This window comes from Perca flavescens, chromosome 1 (genome assembly GCF_004354835.1).
Source record: "Perca flavescens isolate YP-PL-M2 chromosome 1, PFLA_1.0, whole genome shotgun sequence".
NCBI classification, from domain to species: domain Eukaryota; kingdom Metazoa; phylum Chordata; class Actinopteri; order Perciformes; family Percidae; genus Perca; species Perca flavescens.
Window position 1 is genome coordinate 29222817 of NC_041331.1, and position 19374 is coordinate 29242190.

Sequence of the window (19374 nt, forward strand, 5' to 3'; positions counted from 1 at the left end):
AATCGATTAGTCGACAAAATCGTATAGGTGTTAGTCGACTAAGAATTTCTTTAGTCGAGGACAGCCCTAATTGGCAGGCTTATATTTAAGGCTAGGTAACTTGCACCAAATGTACAGATCCGTTGCAACATTGTCAAAAATGGTAGAGGAAATCTTAAAAACATTTCAAGGCTTTATTAATAATCTACTGCTTACTTCCCTCCAACTCTCCCTCCGTTTCCCTTTTCTGTAGATGTTGGCGGTGGAGACTCCTGCCTGCTTCTCTTCCTGCTGTGTCTGGTTACCGTAGTGATCAGTGTGGGTGGCACCGCCCTTTACTGTGCTCTGGGCGATGTCCACTCCTCAGTCTGTCAGGACTTCTCCAGAAATGCAGACTTCTACATGGGCCAGATACAGCACGGGATAGCTCAGATCCAACACTGGTTTGCCCCCCGGTCATAGCAGTAAAGAGTTTGTCAACATTGTGGAGCCACTGGCCTTACTGTTTATTACTGTGGGCTCCAGCAGCCCCTGCTACTTCCTGGGACAAAGCTTTCTGAGGTAATGGTACCAGGTCGTTGCTCGATCCCTGCCAATGGGGAGCAAGTGGCTATTATGCTGCCTAATTGGCTAAATGATTATATCAGATGCAGTTGGTATTTGTAAGCCTGCTCTACTGCATTTTTAATGCTCCTTGAATACAATCTTAGGGTTCATTGAGCCTAAAAGTCATAGGTCAGATGTACCTTTTACAAAAGTAGTTTGAAAGGGTAAGTAGAGCGAAGAGAGAAAGCGGATAGAATGGAGACTGCTGAGCAAGAACTGACCTATAGTACACCCATCTCAACCCTGCCCAGATTAAAGAGCTTATAACATTTTAAGCTAAGTTTAGAAAGTGTCAAAATGAACTAGTCGAGAGCCGCGCACACGTTCACGGTCAACCAGTGATAGTTTTAAAAGCCCCCGGTAGATGGATCAACCATGACTGGAAACAAACTTTCATTGACTCGACTCCCTCTGTTAAGAATAAGAACAAAGTAATAACGGCTGCAACCCACGGAGATGTAAAAAAGTATGTATAATGTATAGTTTGTTAACTAAGGGGCACATAGATGCTCTCTACACACACACTGCACAAGTGGGAAGTGGCCCAATGGGCATTTTACAAACCGCTGCAACCACTAGTGTTGCTTTTTATTGTTGACTTTTTAAAATCGCAAATGAAATTTTAAAATGAACATACCATTCTTTGTTCTACTACTTGGAATGAAATCATTATGTCTTAATCAACCTTTGAATGAACATTTGGAGTTTAATGTTAAACTTTGCTTTGTATCACCTCTGGGGCATTTATGTATCATTCACATTTGACACGAGTGTCCTGTCGCTGCCCTTTTCTGTACAACTTTTTGCAGTGAGCTGACACGGCTGCCACTGGAGACTAAAAGTCCAAACTATCCGTTTATGGGTTTTAACGAGCTAGATTAAGCTTTGTGTAGCATATGCAACATGTACAGCAACACAGTGCACCTATGTATATATTGTCAGAAGAATGTTTAACATGTTGCACATGGTACAATTTTTTTTTTTTAAAAGATATTGCAATATTTCTACAGGAACTCTTGTGTTGGTCCTGGACTAAATGCACGTTGTACATGATTTGATCAGAAACAAAACAAAAAAATCCATGTTTCAGATTCAGTATGAAAAGTTCATGCCAGTGAACAACAGTTATGCACAGATAACTTGAACAGAAAATACTCAACTCTTAAGCGGGTCTGGCTAGGTATGGAATATTTCTGGAGAAAAAAAATAACAACCAGAAAAATCTGAATTGTACAGTAGGAAACAAGAATTATTCAGTGTACTCAATCAGTACAGGCCTTGATGTTGTTGGGATCATTTGAAGCTCTGTCTGCCTGTTGTTGCTGTTCTTAGGGATTCTGGGCATCACCCTCAGTGTGTGATGGTCAATGTTTACTATTTTTTGTTTTCCAAAAATAATTCTTTGCGATTCAGAATGCTTTTTGCCACCACTTATCCTCCTTAAAGACTCAGTCATCTAGTTAACATTTGCCATGTCCGTTAAACATGTGTCTAATGTGTTTACATCTGCTGAGTCCTGGTTTGATAGAGAAAGAAGACCTTTCTCTGGGTGGAGAACTGATTTCCTCATAAGACAGAAAAGGCGTACACTTCATTATCACAACAGTGCTTCAACTCTTATTTCTTATCAATTTATTTGGGTCATTTTACTGCTTAATCTCACTTCTTGCCTTGTCAGGCATCCATACTTTTTATCAACATATTGCAATGTTTGGTGTCTTGGTAATTATTCCTTTCATGTGGTGTAGCAGTGGATGCCATGAAAACTGCCCTAGATAAACCCCGTATCTCACAAAGGTCTTAATTGTCAGGATGTAAAGAAAAAAAACTTCCATCAAAGAGAAGAGATCAAGTGTCTTACTTACTGTATGCATTTATAACCGTATTATCTTCCTCTCATGGTGTGTCACTCACAAAAACCCGAAAATCTGTTTAAGATATGAGGTTGTCGTGGGACGTATAAGGAGTAGTTGATTGATTATTGTTTTTATTTGCACATGACATTGTCGTCTGGCTGGTTCAGATGACCATCACTCAGAAAACCACTTATTTATCTTCTAGATGATTTTAATTATTTATAATAGGAGGCGTGTCGAGCGTAGGTGGTTAAGAAAATAATCTTCTGTTTGCTTTCTTCTTATTGTCATTTTACATCAGGTAGGTTTTTCATCTCTTATATCACCATTGTTCTTAAGGAGGCTTTGACAGAGAATAGATTTTTCTAATTTTATAACCGAACTCTTCTGAATACCAACGTCTGGGTTGTTTATTTTCATTCATTTTCCCTTTTTCAGTTCCTGAAAAGGATTTGAAACTGGTGAGTTTGTGCTACTGCTGTCATCGTCTTCACACACCGATTGCTAAAAGGTTCATGTTTCTTACATCTGTAAGCACTGGATATATTTTCATTTGTTTTACCCAATTGGTTTTTAACAGTATGGCTGAACAATTTGACATTATTTGACTGATATTGCAATTGGGATATGATTTACAATATCTGATGAAATGATAATTTTTGCTTCATTATTCTCAATTTCATAAAAAAAATTTTTTTTCTGAGATTCTTTCTTAAGTGTGTAGAAATGTACTACAATACTTAATTCAGAATGGTATTATGATGATAAAAAATATTCACATCATGCGATTTGGATATTGCGATTTCCATAAAAATCTGACGAATTGTTCTGGCCTATTTAACAGAACATTCAGAAATGAATGATAAGTCATGTTTTTTTGTGTACGAATCAGTACTGTGTACCACTGTTAGCCTAAAAGAGGTGCTTTATGTAATGTTTGATGAACTCTTTCACTTTGTTCTTACAGATTGTAATAAGGAGATGAGGTTTTTATTTTTTGTTGTTCCTATATGTCTCCTGTTAAAGCCATTGGAAAAAAAAAAGTTGTTTGTGAGCCTCTATTCTGTTTCCTGCATTAATACTGGCAGCTTCTCTTGTTCATACAGTTGGAATGTAACCTGAACTTCTGTTAGTGTGCAGAGCTTAAAAATGTACAGGTGAAAGATGTGTTAAAGGAGGATGTCTGTAAGTCACTATGGATGTGAGTGTCTCAATCCTAGTAGCAATGCACTTAGGATGGCATGATTTAGCAGAAACAACTCATGCCTTTTAAACAGTTGGCCAGTTAATATGCTATGATCACTTTCAAGGTTTTTTCGTGCAACGTGTGGAGGACATTATGAATAAGACTAAAACTTTCAAGGGCTATAGTCACACACTTTTATATTGCCATTTTTAATAGCCCTGCAGTACATTTCCATGTGCCCCTATTGTAGTCTTCTCTGACACAGGATGCCTGTTTAATTAGCTGGAAAAGAAACCCGCTTATTAGTCTCTGAGCTAAAACGTTAAGATGTGACACGTATCAATTCAACTTTCAACCAAATGTTTGTTCAATCTTCTTTTAATTACAATGATGGTTACCAACTTAAGACTGCTTGCAGTAGTTTATTGTTGGCCACTTAGGATTGCTCTTGATATTGCAATAATTTCCTCTTTGAAATATTTCAACTTAGAATATTTTTGTTCATATTGACTAAAGTCAGGTGGTGTGTTGAGAGGCTGTTGTGGGTTCGGGAATTACTTTGTTGGGATTGCAAAGACCAGTTTGATGAGAAGATTTAAATGCGACTAAAATAAAAATCAACTGCTTCCACAGACAGAGTAAATGTATGATTCATGGTGTTAGTCCCACTCAAGGACTATAAATATGAATTATTGATTAAAAAAATTACTTTCTATGGTCCCACTAAAATAAAATAAAGCCTTTAACAAGAAGGATCATTGCCAAATGATGTTAGGATTGACTGTAAGGTGACAAACCAAAGCTTGGGTCTGATCTGGGAGAACAGACTGGTCTTCTGGAAGCAGATGTGTCTTGAGACTAATGACTTTTTGCACATTTGTTCTCTCCTGGAAAGCAGCACCTGCATTTCCCCTTATTGTAACGTGAGCTGGGTTCGTATGTGGTGGTTAGATCACTCTTAATGACAAGAAACAGCCAGATGGAGACGGAAAACTTTTAAGCAGCACTTTACTGTTCTCCACACCACAACATCATCAACCCTTTCTTTTTTCCTCTCTCACATGTAGCTAACAAACCATATCAGACGCTAGCAGAGCTTAGACTGAGGTAAATGTGAGAGAGCGGTAGACTCTGGATATTATCATAACTGCTGATGTAAAAAGTATAGGTCTACATGTAAAAACAGCGTGTAAACACAAATATGTAAATAAACTGTATAAACATTTTAAATAAATTCACTCAAATATATTAAGTTGTAAACATTACATTTTGATCAACCATGACAACTTTTGAATTTTATTTGGAAATCCTGAAAGTAATATATAGCCTAGACACAGAGCTTGTCTAGGTCATGTACAGTATGTCCTCATGCCCAGCTCATGTACTTTGAGGAGGAGAGAGGATGATTGTATTCAAGACTTAATATGGTCTAGAGCACCTTATTTAATTTAGAGGACTTTTACATCGTTCCGAGGAAATATATGAAGGGTATCAAAATGTATAATCTGAAAAGTGTAAGCAGCCTAGCTAACTAAAGCTGCCGGTAAATGTACATAGTTACTCGCCACCTCCTATTTGTCTCAACGTTCTATTGATTAAATTTGGGTTTGAACCAAAACAGCAGGTGTATCCTGGTGATTAGCTAGCTAGCGAGCTACTTAGCTACACAATATAGCTACATGTAGGCCTTTGCGTTAGTTTCTGTGGTTAGTTCAGTCATAAAGGTCCACTTAATCAAGTGATTCGATAGCTAGAGATAATGCTATGCTGTTTAGTTTTGGTTAAACTGCACGAACATGGAGGAAACTCCAGAGGGTCCGACTAACATCAGAAACTGTTGCTGTAGGAAGAGCTGCAGGGAATACATTGTCCACAATGTACTGCTGTTTTCAAGTCTGGTAGCTGTTTCCTTGGGTAAGTTTTTTTTAATGACAAAAACACCTAAGGGATAGCAAGCTAATGTAGAGCGAGCTACTTACCAAATAAATAATAATTTGACACAAAATATTGATTTAAAAATGATTCTATTGATTTTAAAACTATAGTATTGCTTCCGCTAAAGAAAATAGTCCGTTTATTCTTTAAGGTTGGAATCCTGCGTCCATAGCAACGTAAACTCTGCTGTTTAATGCAACCCTCCGTCTGTCTGTCTGTCTGTCTGTCTGTCACTCAACACCACGGTGTCTCCCCCCGACCCTCGCGCCACAATTAAATAAACACCAATTCAACAATTCTTTAAATCCACAAAAAAAGAATCGCATAAAGATTATGGTGGCTGAAGTTAGTGCCTTTAAATCTTTCCCGTAGGATTTAGGTGGAATTTGCCACATCCCTAATAATATAACATTTTAATGTGACTGATTTATACTTTTTTGTTGAGCACAGCCTAGCAGTAATTAATTGGTAATGGAAGGTGGGGTATTACCTCTATTCCTGCTCAACTTGAATAGCCTATGTTAGACAGTTAATGGCATGACAACAAAGATATAAAGTCATGGAAAGGTTGACTGAATCTAAGGCACTCAAGATTCTCTTAGATATAAGTTATAGCAACATGCTTACACATTTCAGCCATTAGGTCCTTCATCATTAAGGCCTTTGTCAAGGCCTACAGCAACACAAACTTCAGCCTCTAGAATGGCAATGCTGTGCACTGTCCTTTCTATGCAAATGAGCTTGATCGCAAAAAACATTCCAGTTCACAAAGATCAGATCTAACAGCTACACACAGTTACAATGAAATTATTAGCATCTTCAGGGAGTTGGTGGTAATGATGTCATTTATAACCAGTGTCCTCCGCTTCAAATCATGCCATCTTCTTTCACAGTCTGAAGGTTTTTAAAGAAAAGCAACAGCACTGGCAGACTGGGATATTAAATTAAATTCCTTGCCTGAAGGAATGCCTCTGCACCTCGTTGGTCAGGACCTGCAGCTCACCGTCTAAACATTTCATTTTTTCATGCCTTCATCAAGGCTGGCATCAATGGCTAAAACACGTAGGCATTTATAAGTTAATAGCCAAGAGATTTTAAAGGCTTATAACCCTTATCAGTGCTTTAGATTACTTAAACTATCTAAACTAGGATCCCCAAACTGAAGAGCACCAGAGAGACAGCTTTTACACACCCGAGCAACACTCAATGCAGACTATTCAAATTGTGACTGAATATCAAGTGATGGATTGGGATTTATTATTGTGTGACTTCTGTTTGATGTATGTTTTTCAGAGCCATTAGCCTAAATGTATTTTTTTCTTTCTTTTTTTTTTCAATTTGTTGATGTGGTAGATGTGTTTGAAAGCCCAATATCTTGCCAAAGTAGCCTATGCTTTAAGCTCATTGTTACTTATTGCTTAAATGTTTGAGCTTCACTGTGCAGAGTGATGCAGCGTTACATGCAGTTTGTTTCACATACATCTGCTTAAGGGGAAGTTTCTCTGTGCTCACCTTAAAATCTGAGCTCATGCAAGTATAATTTTTGTGAAAAGGGAGTTTAAAGTTCTGCTATTGTGTTAATTCTATTCCATTCCTATTCTCATGCATTTTAAACCTTGTATTTGTTCTAATTATAATATCTCTTATTTTCACACAGGGATTGCACTTGGCATGCTTATCAAGACCTTCCATCCTTCAGAAGTTGACAAACTGTACATCGTCTTTCCAGGAGAATTACTCATGCGTATGCTTCAGTTAATGATTATTCCTCTAATTGTGACAAGTTTAATAATAGGTAAGCTAGAGGTGTATTTCTTATTCTGTTAACAGTTACATCAGGTTGTCCATGTTATACACAGGGCATGTAAAAGGGCCATACAGGTGATTTGTCAGATGTAAGCCCATTGCCTGTGAATTATGTATGATGTACATCAATCATGTTAGGTCTAGCAATTATGTTAAATCCATTCCCTACCTCCTAAATCGTTTGCAAAGCCTGTTTCATGTTTTAAAAAAGCCATATTGTTTTGGCCTGTAGCCACAGGAAATATTTCTTTCTTAGAAAGTACTCCCTGAAAATGTTTTTTTTTTTCTTAATACAGTTTTAACATTTATACATTTCAAACAGGTAGTGAGTGTCTGGATAATTATTCACATGTCTGACACCATTGTCTCACAATTTGGCAATAGCATGTTTAATTGCTCCTCATGGAAGTTTTATACAGCATGTTATATTTTTGTAATGTTACTTTTCAACTGTATAGTATGTTATTTATATATATATATATATATATATATATATATATATATATATATATATATATATATTTTATTTATTTATAGGAGTTTCTGGTCTGAGTGCTGAGACCTCCAGAAAAATAGCTGTGCGTGCAACAGTGTACTTTGTCTCGACGACTCTTCTATCAGTGACTATAGGTAAGATAAATAGTATTACCTTAATGTACATTTTGGTTATACCCTTTTTTGTGCACATTTACATCATTATTGAACTTAATATAATGCAAAGCAACTTTGAATTGCTTGTAATCCCTCTCTTGTTGTATTCAAGTAAATGTCATCAACGGTTCCGGTTATTTTCATCTGTTATTTGTCATATTGTATGTGTATTAATTAGCATAAAAAGTAATACGTTTCTGGTTACAAAAAGCCATACAGCAACTATAAATCTTAAAGACAAGAAAACTTGCACATTAGTGATAGTTACGTAGTTATGGTTAGAAGTCGCTTGGTCAGAAGCTTTTGAATGCAACAAATGAGACCTTTCTTTAGACTAATAAAGGACATTGTTGATCCAAATGTGTCTCAACATTTAATTCATACTGTCGTTATTCTTGGACTTTTCATGGTATAATTACTAGATACTACTAAAAGTTTTTTTTTTCATTATTTTGGTTATTAAGTAGCCACAGCCCACAGCAGCAGATGTCAAAGCAGATCATGCACTACATCAAGCAGGTCCTCATTTATTTATTCAAGTTTTTTTCCAATTGAAATACAAAAGTGAAAATCATACAAAGGTTTTCATTAAAAGGAAATTAAATCAAAATCATGTGTTGTGATTACAGCTGTGCCCCTAATCTAATTGGAACAAACTGACTTTCTAATAATGCACCAGTTTGGTAATTGTTTTTTTTTTTCTCACAGTTTTATACAATGTAAAGAACTTTGTGACTTCATTTAGTAAAGCACTATTTAAACTATTTTTTATTAATTCTCAGTCAATATGGAACAGCTTTAGCATGCCATTTTTGCCGCTGATGTCCAACCTTTAATATGTATTGTAGGATTAATATTGGTACTGCTGGTCAAACCTGGGGCACCTTTTATGATTCCCCATGATGACCCAGAAGACGAGGAAAGGTTATCCTTAATATTTGACTTGCTGGATCTAATGAGGTGAGAGGAAAGTGAAAATACATCTGAGTTTGGGCTGAATGTATTGTATGGTTTGTCAACAGCTGACTAATATTTTTACAATGCAATTTCATGGTGGTTGATGGTAGTGTTTGATTATTCTTTATTTAGAAACATAATGCCAGATAATCTGATTCAGGCTGGCTTCCAAAAGGTGTGTTTTTCATTCAGATATGCTATATACCACCCGTTTCCTCGCTTTCCATGAAGGAGACAATGTAATATTTATGTGAGCACATTATCTTATCTTTTCTTAGTACAAGACTAATGTTCTGGAATTTGAAGATCTATTCCTTGATGCAAATTCTAGCCTGATAACGGTAAATCTTTTCCCCTTATTACTATGATGACTCTCTTTTTTGAAGTGCCGTGGTAATTGATAATACATGATGTTGCTCTCAGACAATGCGATTGAGTTCCCCCATCTTGTTTCAGAATGGCACTCAAACGCAAGTTGTGGGTCGCTATGTCGATGGAGCCAACACACTGGGCCTGATTGTGTGCTCCTTTGTTTTTGGATGGACCCTCAAGAAGATGGGAGAAAGAGGCAAAGTACTCCTGAACATCTTTAGGATCCTCAATGAGACCACAAAATATGTGGTTAAGTTGATTTTGTGGTAAAGTGAAACAGCATAATTGATATAAAATATGGAATAAGAGAATTCCATATGTTAATATTTAATTTAATTACAGAAATAGAGTAAATATCATGCAGTGTAGTGTGAGTGTTTATGCATGATGTTTAACCTATATGTAATATGGAGTCTTTTTTACTTGCATTATTGTCGATTAAATCAGAAAACTTGTCATTGTCAAGACTGTCCCAAATGCTTAATTAGTTTTTGAAGTATTCCTCTCCTTTCTATTGATTTTTCTCCAGGTACTTGCCATTAGGACTTCTGTTCATGATTGCAAGCTGTGTTGTTGACGCTCAAAACTGGAATACTATCTTCAAACTAGGAAAGTTCATGGCTGTGGTTGTTATTGGGTATGTTCTCCTTTCCTCATTTAGCACTGGTACCAAAATACAGTATCACACAAAAGTGAGTACACCCCTCACATTTTAGTAAATATTTCATTATATCTTTTAATGGGACAACACTGAAGAAATGACACTTTGCTACAATGTAAAGTATTAAGTTTACAGCTTGTATAACAGTGTAAATGTGCTGTCCCCTCAAAATAACTCAACACACAGCCATTAATGTCTAAACCGCTGGCAACAAAAGTCAGTACACCCCTACGTTAAATTCCCATAGAGGCAGGCAGATTTTTATTTTTAAAGGCCAGTTATTTCATGGATCCAGGACACTATGCATCCTGATAAAGTTCCCCTGGCCTTTGGAATTAAAATAGCCCCACATCATCACATACCCTTCACCATACCTAGAGATTGGCATGGGGTAGATTCCATAAAATCATCTCTCTAACATCTCTTTATCATGATGCATAGTATCCAGGATACTATGCATCCTGATAAAGTTCCCTTGGCCTTTGGAATTAAAATAGCCCCACATCATCACATACCCTTCACCATACCTAGAGATTGGCATGGTTTTATGTCATTTAGCCTAATAGCTGGTTTGATTTGCATTGAGAGATGATTTTATGGAAAGTACCCCATGCCAATCTCTAGGTATGGTGAAAGGCATGTGATGACGTGGGTCTATTTTAATTCCAAGGGAAGGCCAAGGGAACTTTATCAGGATGCATAGTATCCTGGATCCATGAAATAACTTTAAAAATCAAAATCTGCCTGCCTCTATGGGAATTTAACATAGGGGTGTACTGACTTTTGTTGCCAGCGGTTTAGACATTAATGGCTGTATGTTGAGTTATTTTGAGGGGACAGCACATTAACACTGTTATACAAGCTACACTTAATACTTTACATTGTAGCAAAGTGTCATTTCTTCAGTTTGTCCCATTAAAAGATATAATGAAATATTTACTAAAATGTGAGGGATGTACTCACTTTTGTGAGATACTGTACCAATTTGTTTGTACATTTAGCAGCATGTTACGACCATTGTGCTGGTGTAGTGACTCTCAAGGCACACATAGGGAAAGATGAGTGTGTCTGATATCAGTCAACAAACTCAAATACTTTGAGTGGATGAGGCCAGCAAGTATGGCCAGTATATCCCCTTGCAAAGTCATGGCATCATCTGCCAACTGCTATTTATAGACACAATCGCTGATGCGGATGTCAACCAAAGTGTAGACGTGCCATCTAAACAGTTTTAAAAAACGCTGTCACTTCCAAAGTGATTTACAGGTCTGTTAGTGCAGGGACATTACTACATAACATCAAGTTTTACATTATTTCTACCACTGTTAAAGGAAAAGCAGCGGCAGCAATAAAACGTACATATATTTCCAATGAACATGTTGTCAAACACAGAACATTTTCATCCATAAATACCAAATAAATACTAACTGGGCCTTTTAAGTCTCCTACTAATTTAAATTGTTAAATTAAATTGTGTGTTTCAGGCTCCTAATCCATGGATTAATAGTTCTACCAATGGTCTGTCTTCTGGGTGCGAGACGCAACCCCTGGTTAGTCTTTAAGGTTTTGTTTCCTGCCTTAAAGACTGCTGCGGTCACAGCTTCCAGGTAAGAGGATATTTGAAGGCTTGGTTCTCAGTTGTCTGATGTTAGCTCTGTATGTTCATCACCAGTGCTTTTTTTTTATATTTATCATTAAAGCTACTGAATTGTAAATAGCAATTCAAATTATTTAAAGGGGATTTTACTTTTATGATGTCTTTTATATGATTAGTGCACTAAGTAAGGATGCATTCTGTCTCCAAGCTCTGCCACACTGCCGCTTACTTTACAATGCTGTGAGGAGAGAGACATGTTTGACCACAGGATCGCTCGCTTCATGCTGCCCATTGGGGCTTATGTCAACATGGACGGAACTGCCCTCTATGAGGTTGTCGCAGCAGTTTTCATTGCCCAACTCAATCGTATCCATCTGGACATGAGCCAGATAATCACCATTGGGTAAGTCGGAGTTATTGCCACGCTGTCTGTTCTGTAGAAAATTAGAAAGAAATGATCATAGAAACAATGTAAATGTTAACATTGACTAAGATTACATAATATGGAACATTTAAGACTTCAAAAGTATGTGGTACAGTTTTATATTGTTGTCTTCCCCTCTAGTCATTCACTTTTCAGTTTGTTTGCTCTGCAGAGTGATATCAGCAGTCGTCAGCATAGGAGTAGAAGGGATCCCAGCGGCAGGAGCGGCAACCACCCTCTTTGTTTTGACTGCAGTTGGCTTACCTACGAAGGAAGCTTCCATCTTGGTGGTTGTAGAATGGCTGCTGTAAGTTCAACCTGTAGTTTAAAGTCACAAATGTACAAAAATGAATCTCTAATGAGTAGTTTTGGCAGGTATTACTATAGCTGTGTTTACTGCTCTTCAATTGTGAGGAGCCAAATTTGAAGAAGTATGATTTAATATGTCAAACAATACACAGCAAGCGAGTGTATGTTATGCTTTCATAGTGTGATTTTTGTCTTCCAGAGACCGCTGCAACACTGTTGTTAATGTTTTGGGAGACTGTGTTGGCGTGGCAATGGTCAACCAACTGTCCTTAAAGGAACTGAGCGACATGGAGGAGGAACAAAATCAGGGCAGCACAAGGTGATATTCTAGATGTTTTTGCAGTTTCCTTTTTTTTATTACCCAGTTCATTTGTAGAGCTTGTGGGGGTTTCCAGCATTTCTCTCAGATTTCAAAAAATAAGTCAGTAATGTGTGGCTGGGTTAGCTCAGTTGGTAGAGCAGGTGCACATATATATAGAGGTGTATTCCTTAACACAGAAGGTTCAGGGTTCGAGTCTGACCTGAGACAATTTCCTGCATGTCATTCCCCTCTCTCTCCCCTTTTTTCTCTAGCTGTTCTTTCCATTAAAGACTGAAAGGCCCCCAAAAAATCTTAAAAAAAAGAGAAAGGTTTTAAGACATCTTACGTCAAAAGTATACCAGGCCCATTGGACATCAGACATAGATGTTATAGCGGCAGCTGGAGACTGTCCAACATATACTCTGTTTTTGTTTTGTTTTTTACAGTTTGTATCACACCATTGATGGTTGTGTTGTGTTTTGTCTGACTAGGACGGCTAATGATGCTGGGGATGAGGACTACCATTCCGACAACTCTTTTAAGTCCCTTCATACACTGGCAGAAATGTCTTAACTCTAAGAATATATTGTAGCAAAATAAACAATAAAATAAACAGCGTTGTCTTTGAAAAGGTTTCTTTCCCCCCCATAGTCACATATAAATAATAATATATAATAAAATAATATAATAAAATAGTGGACCCATTTTTCCCAAGCCACACATATCTGATGAACATTCTAACACTAAAATGGCATGTTCCAGAAGGACAAATAAGGAGCAAATTAACTTTGTTCGAGACCTGACAAACTCTTGCGAGATCTGGCAACACGGAGAAGCTAAAGTCAGCTAACATTTGCGAATGCCACAGTTAAATCAAATTAACTTCCATCCATCCATCCATCTTCGTCCGCTTATCCGGTGTCGGGTCGCGGGGGGAGCAGCTCCAGCAGGGGACCCCAAACTTCCCTTTCCCGAGCAACATTAACCAGCTCCGACTGGGGATCCCGGCGTTCCCAGGCCAGGTTGGAGATATAATCCCTCCACCTAGTCCTGGGTCTTCCCGAGGCCTCCTCCCAGCTGGACGTGCCTGGAACACCTCCCTAGGGAGGCGCCCAGGGGCATCCTTACCAGATGCCCGAACCACCTCAACTGGCTCCTTCGACGCAAAGAGCAGCGGCTCTACTCCGAGCTCCTCACGGATGACTGAGCTTCTCACCCTATCTCTAAGGGAGACGCCAGCCACCCTCCTGAGGAAACCCATTTCGCCGCTTGTACCCTGGATCTCGTTCTTTCGGTCATGACCCAGCCTTCATGACCATAGGTGAGGGTAGGAACGAAAACTGACCGGTAGATCGAGAGCTTTGCCTTCTGGCTCAGCTCTCTTTTTCGTCTGGCGGTGCGATAGATTGAATGCAATACCGCACCCGCTGCGCCGATTCTCCGACCAATCTCCCGCTCCATTGTCCCCTCACTCGCGAACAAAACCCCAAGGTACTTGAACTCCTTCACTTGGGGTAAGGACTCATTCCCTACCTGGAGAAGGCATTCCATCGGTTTCCTGCTGAGAACCATGGCCTCCGATTTAGAGGTGCTGATCCTCATCCCAACCGCTTCACACTCGGTTGCGAACCGATCCAGTGAGTGCTGAAGGTCGCAGGCCGATGATGCCATCAGGACCACATCATCTGCAAAGAGCAGCGATGAGATCCCCAGCCCACCAAACTGCAACCCCTCCCCACCCCGACTACGCCTCGATATCCTGTCCATAAATATTACAAACAGGATTGGTGACAAAGCGCAGCCCTGGCGGAGGCCAACCCTCACCTGAAACGAGTCCGACTTACTACGAGAACCCGGACACAGCTCTCACTTTGGTCATACAGAGATTGGATGGCCCTGAGTAGAGACCCCCTCACCCCATACTCCCGCAGCACCTCCCACAGTATCTCCCGGGGGACCCGGTCATACGCCTTCTCCAAATCCACAAAACACATGTAGACCGGTTGGGCATACTCCCAGGCTCCCTCCAGGATCCTTGCGAGAGAAGAGAGCTGGTCCGTTGTTCCACGACCAGGACGGAATCCGCATTGTTCCTCCTCAACCCGAGGTTCGACTATCGGCCGAACCCTCCTTTCCAGCACCTTGGAGTAGACTTTACCAGGGAGGCTGAGAAGTGTGATACCCCTATAATTGGCACACACCCTCTGGTCCCCCTTTTTAAAAGAGGAACCACCACCCCAGTCTGCCACTCCTTTGGCACCGTCCCCAGACTTCCACGCAATGTTGAAGAGGCGTGTCAACCAGGACAACCCCTCCACACCCAGAGCCTTGAGCATTTCTGGACGGATCTCATCAATCCCGGGGCTTTGCCACTGTGTAGTTGTTTGACTACATCAGTGACTTCCGCCTGGGAAATCGACGACAATCCCCGTTATCCTCCAGCTCTGCCTCTAACATAGAGGGCGTATTAGTCGGATTCAGGAGTTCCTCAAAGTGCTCCCTCCACCGCCCTATTACCTCCTCAGTGGAGGTCAACAGTGTCCCATCCTTACTGTACACAGCTTGGATGGTTCCCCGCCCCCCTCCTGAGGTGGCGAACAGTTTTCCAGAAACACTTTGGTGCCGACCGAAAGTCCTTCTCCATGTCTTCTCCAAACTTCTCCCACACCCGCTGCTTTGCCTCTTTCACGGCAGAGGCTGCAGCCCTTCGGCCCTTCGGTACCCTGCACTGCCTCCGGAGTCCTCCGAGATAACATATCCCGGAAGGACTCCTTCTTCAGTCGGACGGCTTCCCTGACCACTGGTGTCCACCACGGTGTTCGTGGGTTACCGCCCCTTGAGGCACCTAAGATCCTAAGACCACAGCTCCTCGCCGCAGCTTCAGCAATGGAAACTTTGAACATTGTCCACTCGGGTTCAATGCCCCAGCCTCCACAGGGATGCACGAAAAGCTCCGCCGGAGGTGTGAGTTGAAAGTCTGTCGGACAGGGGCCTCCTCCAGACGTTCCCCAATTTACCCGCACTACACGTTTGGGCTTACCAGGTCTGTCCAGAGTCTTCCCCACCCCTGACCCAACTCACCACCAGATGGTGATCGGTTGACAGCTCTGCCCCTCTCTTCACCCGAGTGTCCAAAACATACGGCCTCAGATCAGATGAAACGATTATGAAATCGATCATTGACCTTCGGCCTAGGGTGCTCTGGTACCAGGTACACTTATGAGCATCCCTATGTTCGAACATGGTGTTCGTTATAGACAATCCATGACTAGCACAGAAGTCCAACAACAAACAACCACTCTGGTTTAGATCAGGGAGGCCGTTCCTCCCAATCACGCCTCTCAGGTGTCTCCATCATTGCCCACGTGTGCGTTGAAGTCCCCAGCAGAACAATGGAGTCCCCACTGGAGCCCCATGCAGGACTCCAGTCAAGGTCTCCAAGAAGGCCGAATACTCCGAACTCCTGTTTGGTGCATATGCACAAACAACAGTCAGAGTTTTCCCCCACAACCCGCAGGCGTGGGAGGCGACCCTCTCCCACCGGGTAAACTCCAACACAGCGGCGCCAGCCGGGGCTTGTGAGTATCCCCACACCCGCCCGGCGCCTCACACCCTGGGCAACTCCGGAGAAGAAAAGAGTCCAACCCCTATCCAGGAGTATGGTTCCAGAACCGAGACTGTGCGTGAGAGGTAAGCCCCACCAGATCTAACCGGTAGCGCCCCACCTCCCGCACCAGTTCCGGCTCCTTCCCCCACAGAGAGGTGACGCCCACGTCCCCAGAGCCAGCGTCTGCCGCCCGGGTCTGGTCCGTCGAGGCCCCTGACCTTCACTGCCACCCATGTGGCATCGCACCCGACCCCAACGGTTCCTCCCACAGGTGGTGGGCCCATGGGCTGGAGAGATGGGAGCCACGTAGCTTGTTCGGGCTGTGCCCGGCCGGGCTCCGTGGCAAACCCGCCACCAGGCGCTCGCCGACGAGCCCGCCCGCCTGGGCCTGGCTCCAGACGGGGGCCCCGGGCTTCCTCCGGGCAGGGTCACTCCATCTCTACCTTGCTTCTTCATTGGGGTTTTTGAACCATTCTTTGTCTGGCCCCTCACCTGAGACCACTTTGCCTTGGGAGACCCTACCAGGAGCACAAAGCTCCAGACAACACAGCCCTCAGGTTCACAGAGACACACAAACCTCTCCACCACGATAAGGTGATGGTTCACGGAGAAGATCAAATTAACTTAAATTATGCAAATATAACTTTTCATCCATCAACATGACGTTCACTCATAGACTGATAACGTTTACAGTTTATGTGTTCACTACACTTCCAAATGAGGCCGCACCAACTAAGGAGATAGGAAGTGGGCCCGTTTCATACCTTTGGGGGCAGTGTGTAATGGGCTATCTTTATTTTTTTTAATTCAGAATGTAAATGGTACAATGTCAGACATCATTTTAGAAAATGTCAAAAAAGACAGTTAAGACTAAAAAACAGAAAGGAGATGAAGAAAAAGTTTTAAAAAATAGACAGCATTTTAAAATGATGTACTAGATCATCACAAAAATAATTAGTAATTATGATGTAAGGTAGATAGATTATTATTAACATGTTAAAGACTGCATTAAATTAAAAAAAAATCTATCAGAAAAACTTTTAAATGGGGGTTGACTTGGCAAATTGATATTTGCATGTATATAATTTGCCAAGCAGGTTCATGAGATTTATCATACAATTCAATTGCTTTCAAAATAAAACGTTTCATCTTTTAGTGACAGTGGATGGAGTGGAATATATAATCTGAACAACTAAACAAATGTGTCCGCGTTTCAGGTTTACTATTGCAAAATATATTTCAACAATGTCAGTTAATCTTGACACCAATATAGTCTCTAAGAAGGGTACAAATTTTATGAGTAACAGGTTTTATTCTAAGTGCATTTTACATAGCCTATTATACCTAAACCACATATCTAATTTTCTGCAATTAAGTCACAGGAAAGGGTTTCAGTCTTAAATTATAGAGAATATTTCCACCATTTCTTTATTAAGAATACAGATAATAATAAAGAATATTTAATGACATTCGTTTTTCCCGAAGTTTTCTTCAACTCGAGACGTTCAAGGCGCTCCGGCAAAAAAAATAACTCGATGCGGCCAGCAACGCAAAAGCAGCGAGCAAAACTCTTCCCTGTCATCGAAATCAATAACAAAAGCCGCCCCAGGCTGCCAAAACGCACTCTGTGTGATCGGGGCCTAATCTTCTTAATGATTTATTCATAGACATACATTCCCTGTAGTAAAATAAAGAATGTGAAAATTTCAAGTATAGATCATAGACAGTATGGCCAAAGTTGGCACGTTTTTGTGACGCCATGACGCACCGTGTGCGTCAAATACGGATGTAAACATTACTCGGTTCACGTTCACGTGGAGGGAAAACCGTTCTCTTAAAACATCCATGGGGTAAACCAAAACCGACGATGGCACCGATGCTGGAGCGTTTTATCAGCCCGGGAAAAGGTAACGGTCTACGGACGACAACCAGGATCAAGAGAGGAGAGCTGGTGTACTCTGCCGAGCCGCTGGCGTGCTGTGTGTCCAACAAACTGGCCAGAGATGTTTGCCACTACTGCTTCACACGGTTAGACCGGTTTTATTATACATCCCTGCTTTCAAAAGTAAAATCTGCTCGGTAGTTCAATATTCTGCGTAGGCTAATCAGTAGGTATTTTGAAGGTGGTGTGGTGAATAAGCACATGTTTCTGGCTCACGTCCGATGTAGAGAAAGTAGACTCACGTCGTTTGGTATGTTTGCTGCCAGCGTGCATGTGTAGGCCTACCATACTCATTATATAAACAGTCTGGTATATAGCCTAGGTGTTGGTGTTTGCGTGCATCTTAGGAATTTATGGAGTTATGGTTTCCATCTGCGAGCTACTTAAAAGTGTACAGTGGTAGATGCAACTAAGTTCTTTAACTGGTCACTAGATGGCGCCATTGCTCTTTCATGGTTTCATAGGTAGAAAGTACGCAAAAATAACAATTAAATGCTCTGTGATTTGCAAGTATTTTAAACTGTCAGCTATAGAGCTGACATATTATTGCAATTATACAAATCTAACCGTAATATATATTTGTAAATACGATGATTAATAATGACAACCTGCAGACCTTACTGTGAGCAGTTTCATTTGCACATATGTGGGTGACTGGCTTATTGTAGTAAAAAGTAACTCTTAGTATAAGCCATGTTGGCTTGATACGATTTTGCAAATCAGTGATCAGGATTTCATTCCGACAGTATTTTTATATGTTTCATATATATATTTTTAAATGTATATCATTGTGATGACAAAACTGTATTTGTTTTGTTGGATTACCCAGACGTTCATGTGTGTTTATTATTATTATTATTATTATTATTATTATTATTATTATTATTATCTATAAACAGTTTCCGAATTGATTTTCAAGAAAGTTTACTATATCGTAACTTAAAATGAAATAAAACTGGTTATATACATTTATTATCACCCACTCCTGCAGTTGAGACACTCTGAATGTAGCAGAGATATACAGTGTAGCCCTTACTGCCTTGATGTGATGATTCGTGCTTTGTTTTATCTCATTTGCTTGTGATATTTGTCCAGCTGGATGCTTATTAGCAGCACTGCTGATTTCTCTACTATAGCCAAACCCACTTCATCAAGCTAAAAAGATGTATGTGAATTTAATGAGGC

At 40.5% G+C, this 19374-nt stretch overlaps 3 protein-coding genes across 9 annotated transcripts in view; all 3 read left to right on the forward strand.

Moving 5' to 3' along the window:
• Positions 1-4261, forward strand: part of cnsta (consortin, connexin sorting protein a) — a 29761-nt gene extending 25500 nt beyond the window's left edge. For all 3 annotated transcript variants that reach the window (XM_028595596.1, XM_028595681.1, XM_028595762.1), the window contains exon 13: positions 233-4261. In XM_028595596.1, coding sequence (XP_028451397.1) covers positions 233-441 — 209 coding nt within the window. In that variant the 3' untranslated portion in view covers positions 442-4261. The remainder of the gene's footprint in view (positions 1-232) is intronic.
• Positions 4262-4909: 648 nt separating this feature from the next.
• Positions 4910-13214, forward strand: LOC114557640 (excitatory amino acid transporter 3). Of its 5 annotated transcripts, none has more exons than XM_028581229.1 (13): positions 4910-5541; positions 7220-7306; positions 7906-7998; positions 8868-8979; positions 9109-9151; positions 9255-9317; positions 9433-9614; positions 9878-9985; positions 11494-11616; positions 11815-12009; positions 12203-12337; positions 12539-12658; positions 13132-13214. In XM_028581229.1, the coding sequence occupies exons 1-13, from the start codon at positions 5424-5426 to the stop codon at positions 13211-13213; spliced, it is 1461 nt and encodes a 486-aa protein (XP_028437030.1). In that variant the 5' UTR covers positions 4910-5423; the 3' UTR covers position 13214. The 5 variants fall into 5 exon arrangements, with proteins under 5 accessions (XP_028437030.1, XP_028437021.1, XP_028437048.1 ...); XM_028581220.1 differs by having other exon boundaries at positions 4911-5541; positions 7220-7357; XM_028581247.1 differs by lacking the exons at positions 4910-5541; positions 7220-7306 and adding exons at positions 8487-8538; positions 8649-8702 and having other exon boundaries at positions 7932-7998.
• Positions 13215-17998: 4784 nt separating this feature from the next.
• smyd3 (SET and MYND domain containing 3) overlaps positions 17999-19374 on the forward strand; it is a 79384-nt gene continuing 78008 nt past the window's right edge. The window contains exon 1 of the mRNA XM_028580406.1: positions 17999-18275. Coding sequence (XP_028436207.1) covers positions 18115-18275 — 161 coding nt within the window. The 5' untranslated portion in view covers positions 17999-18114. The remainder of the gene's footprint in view (positions 18276-19374) is intronic.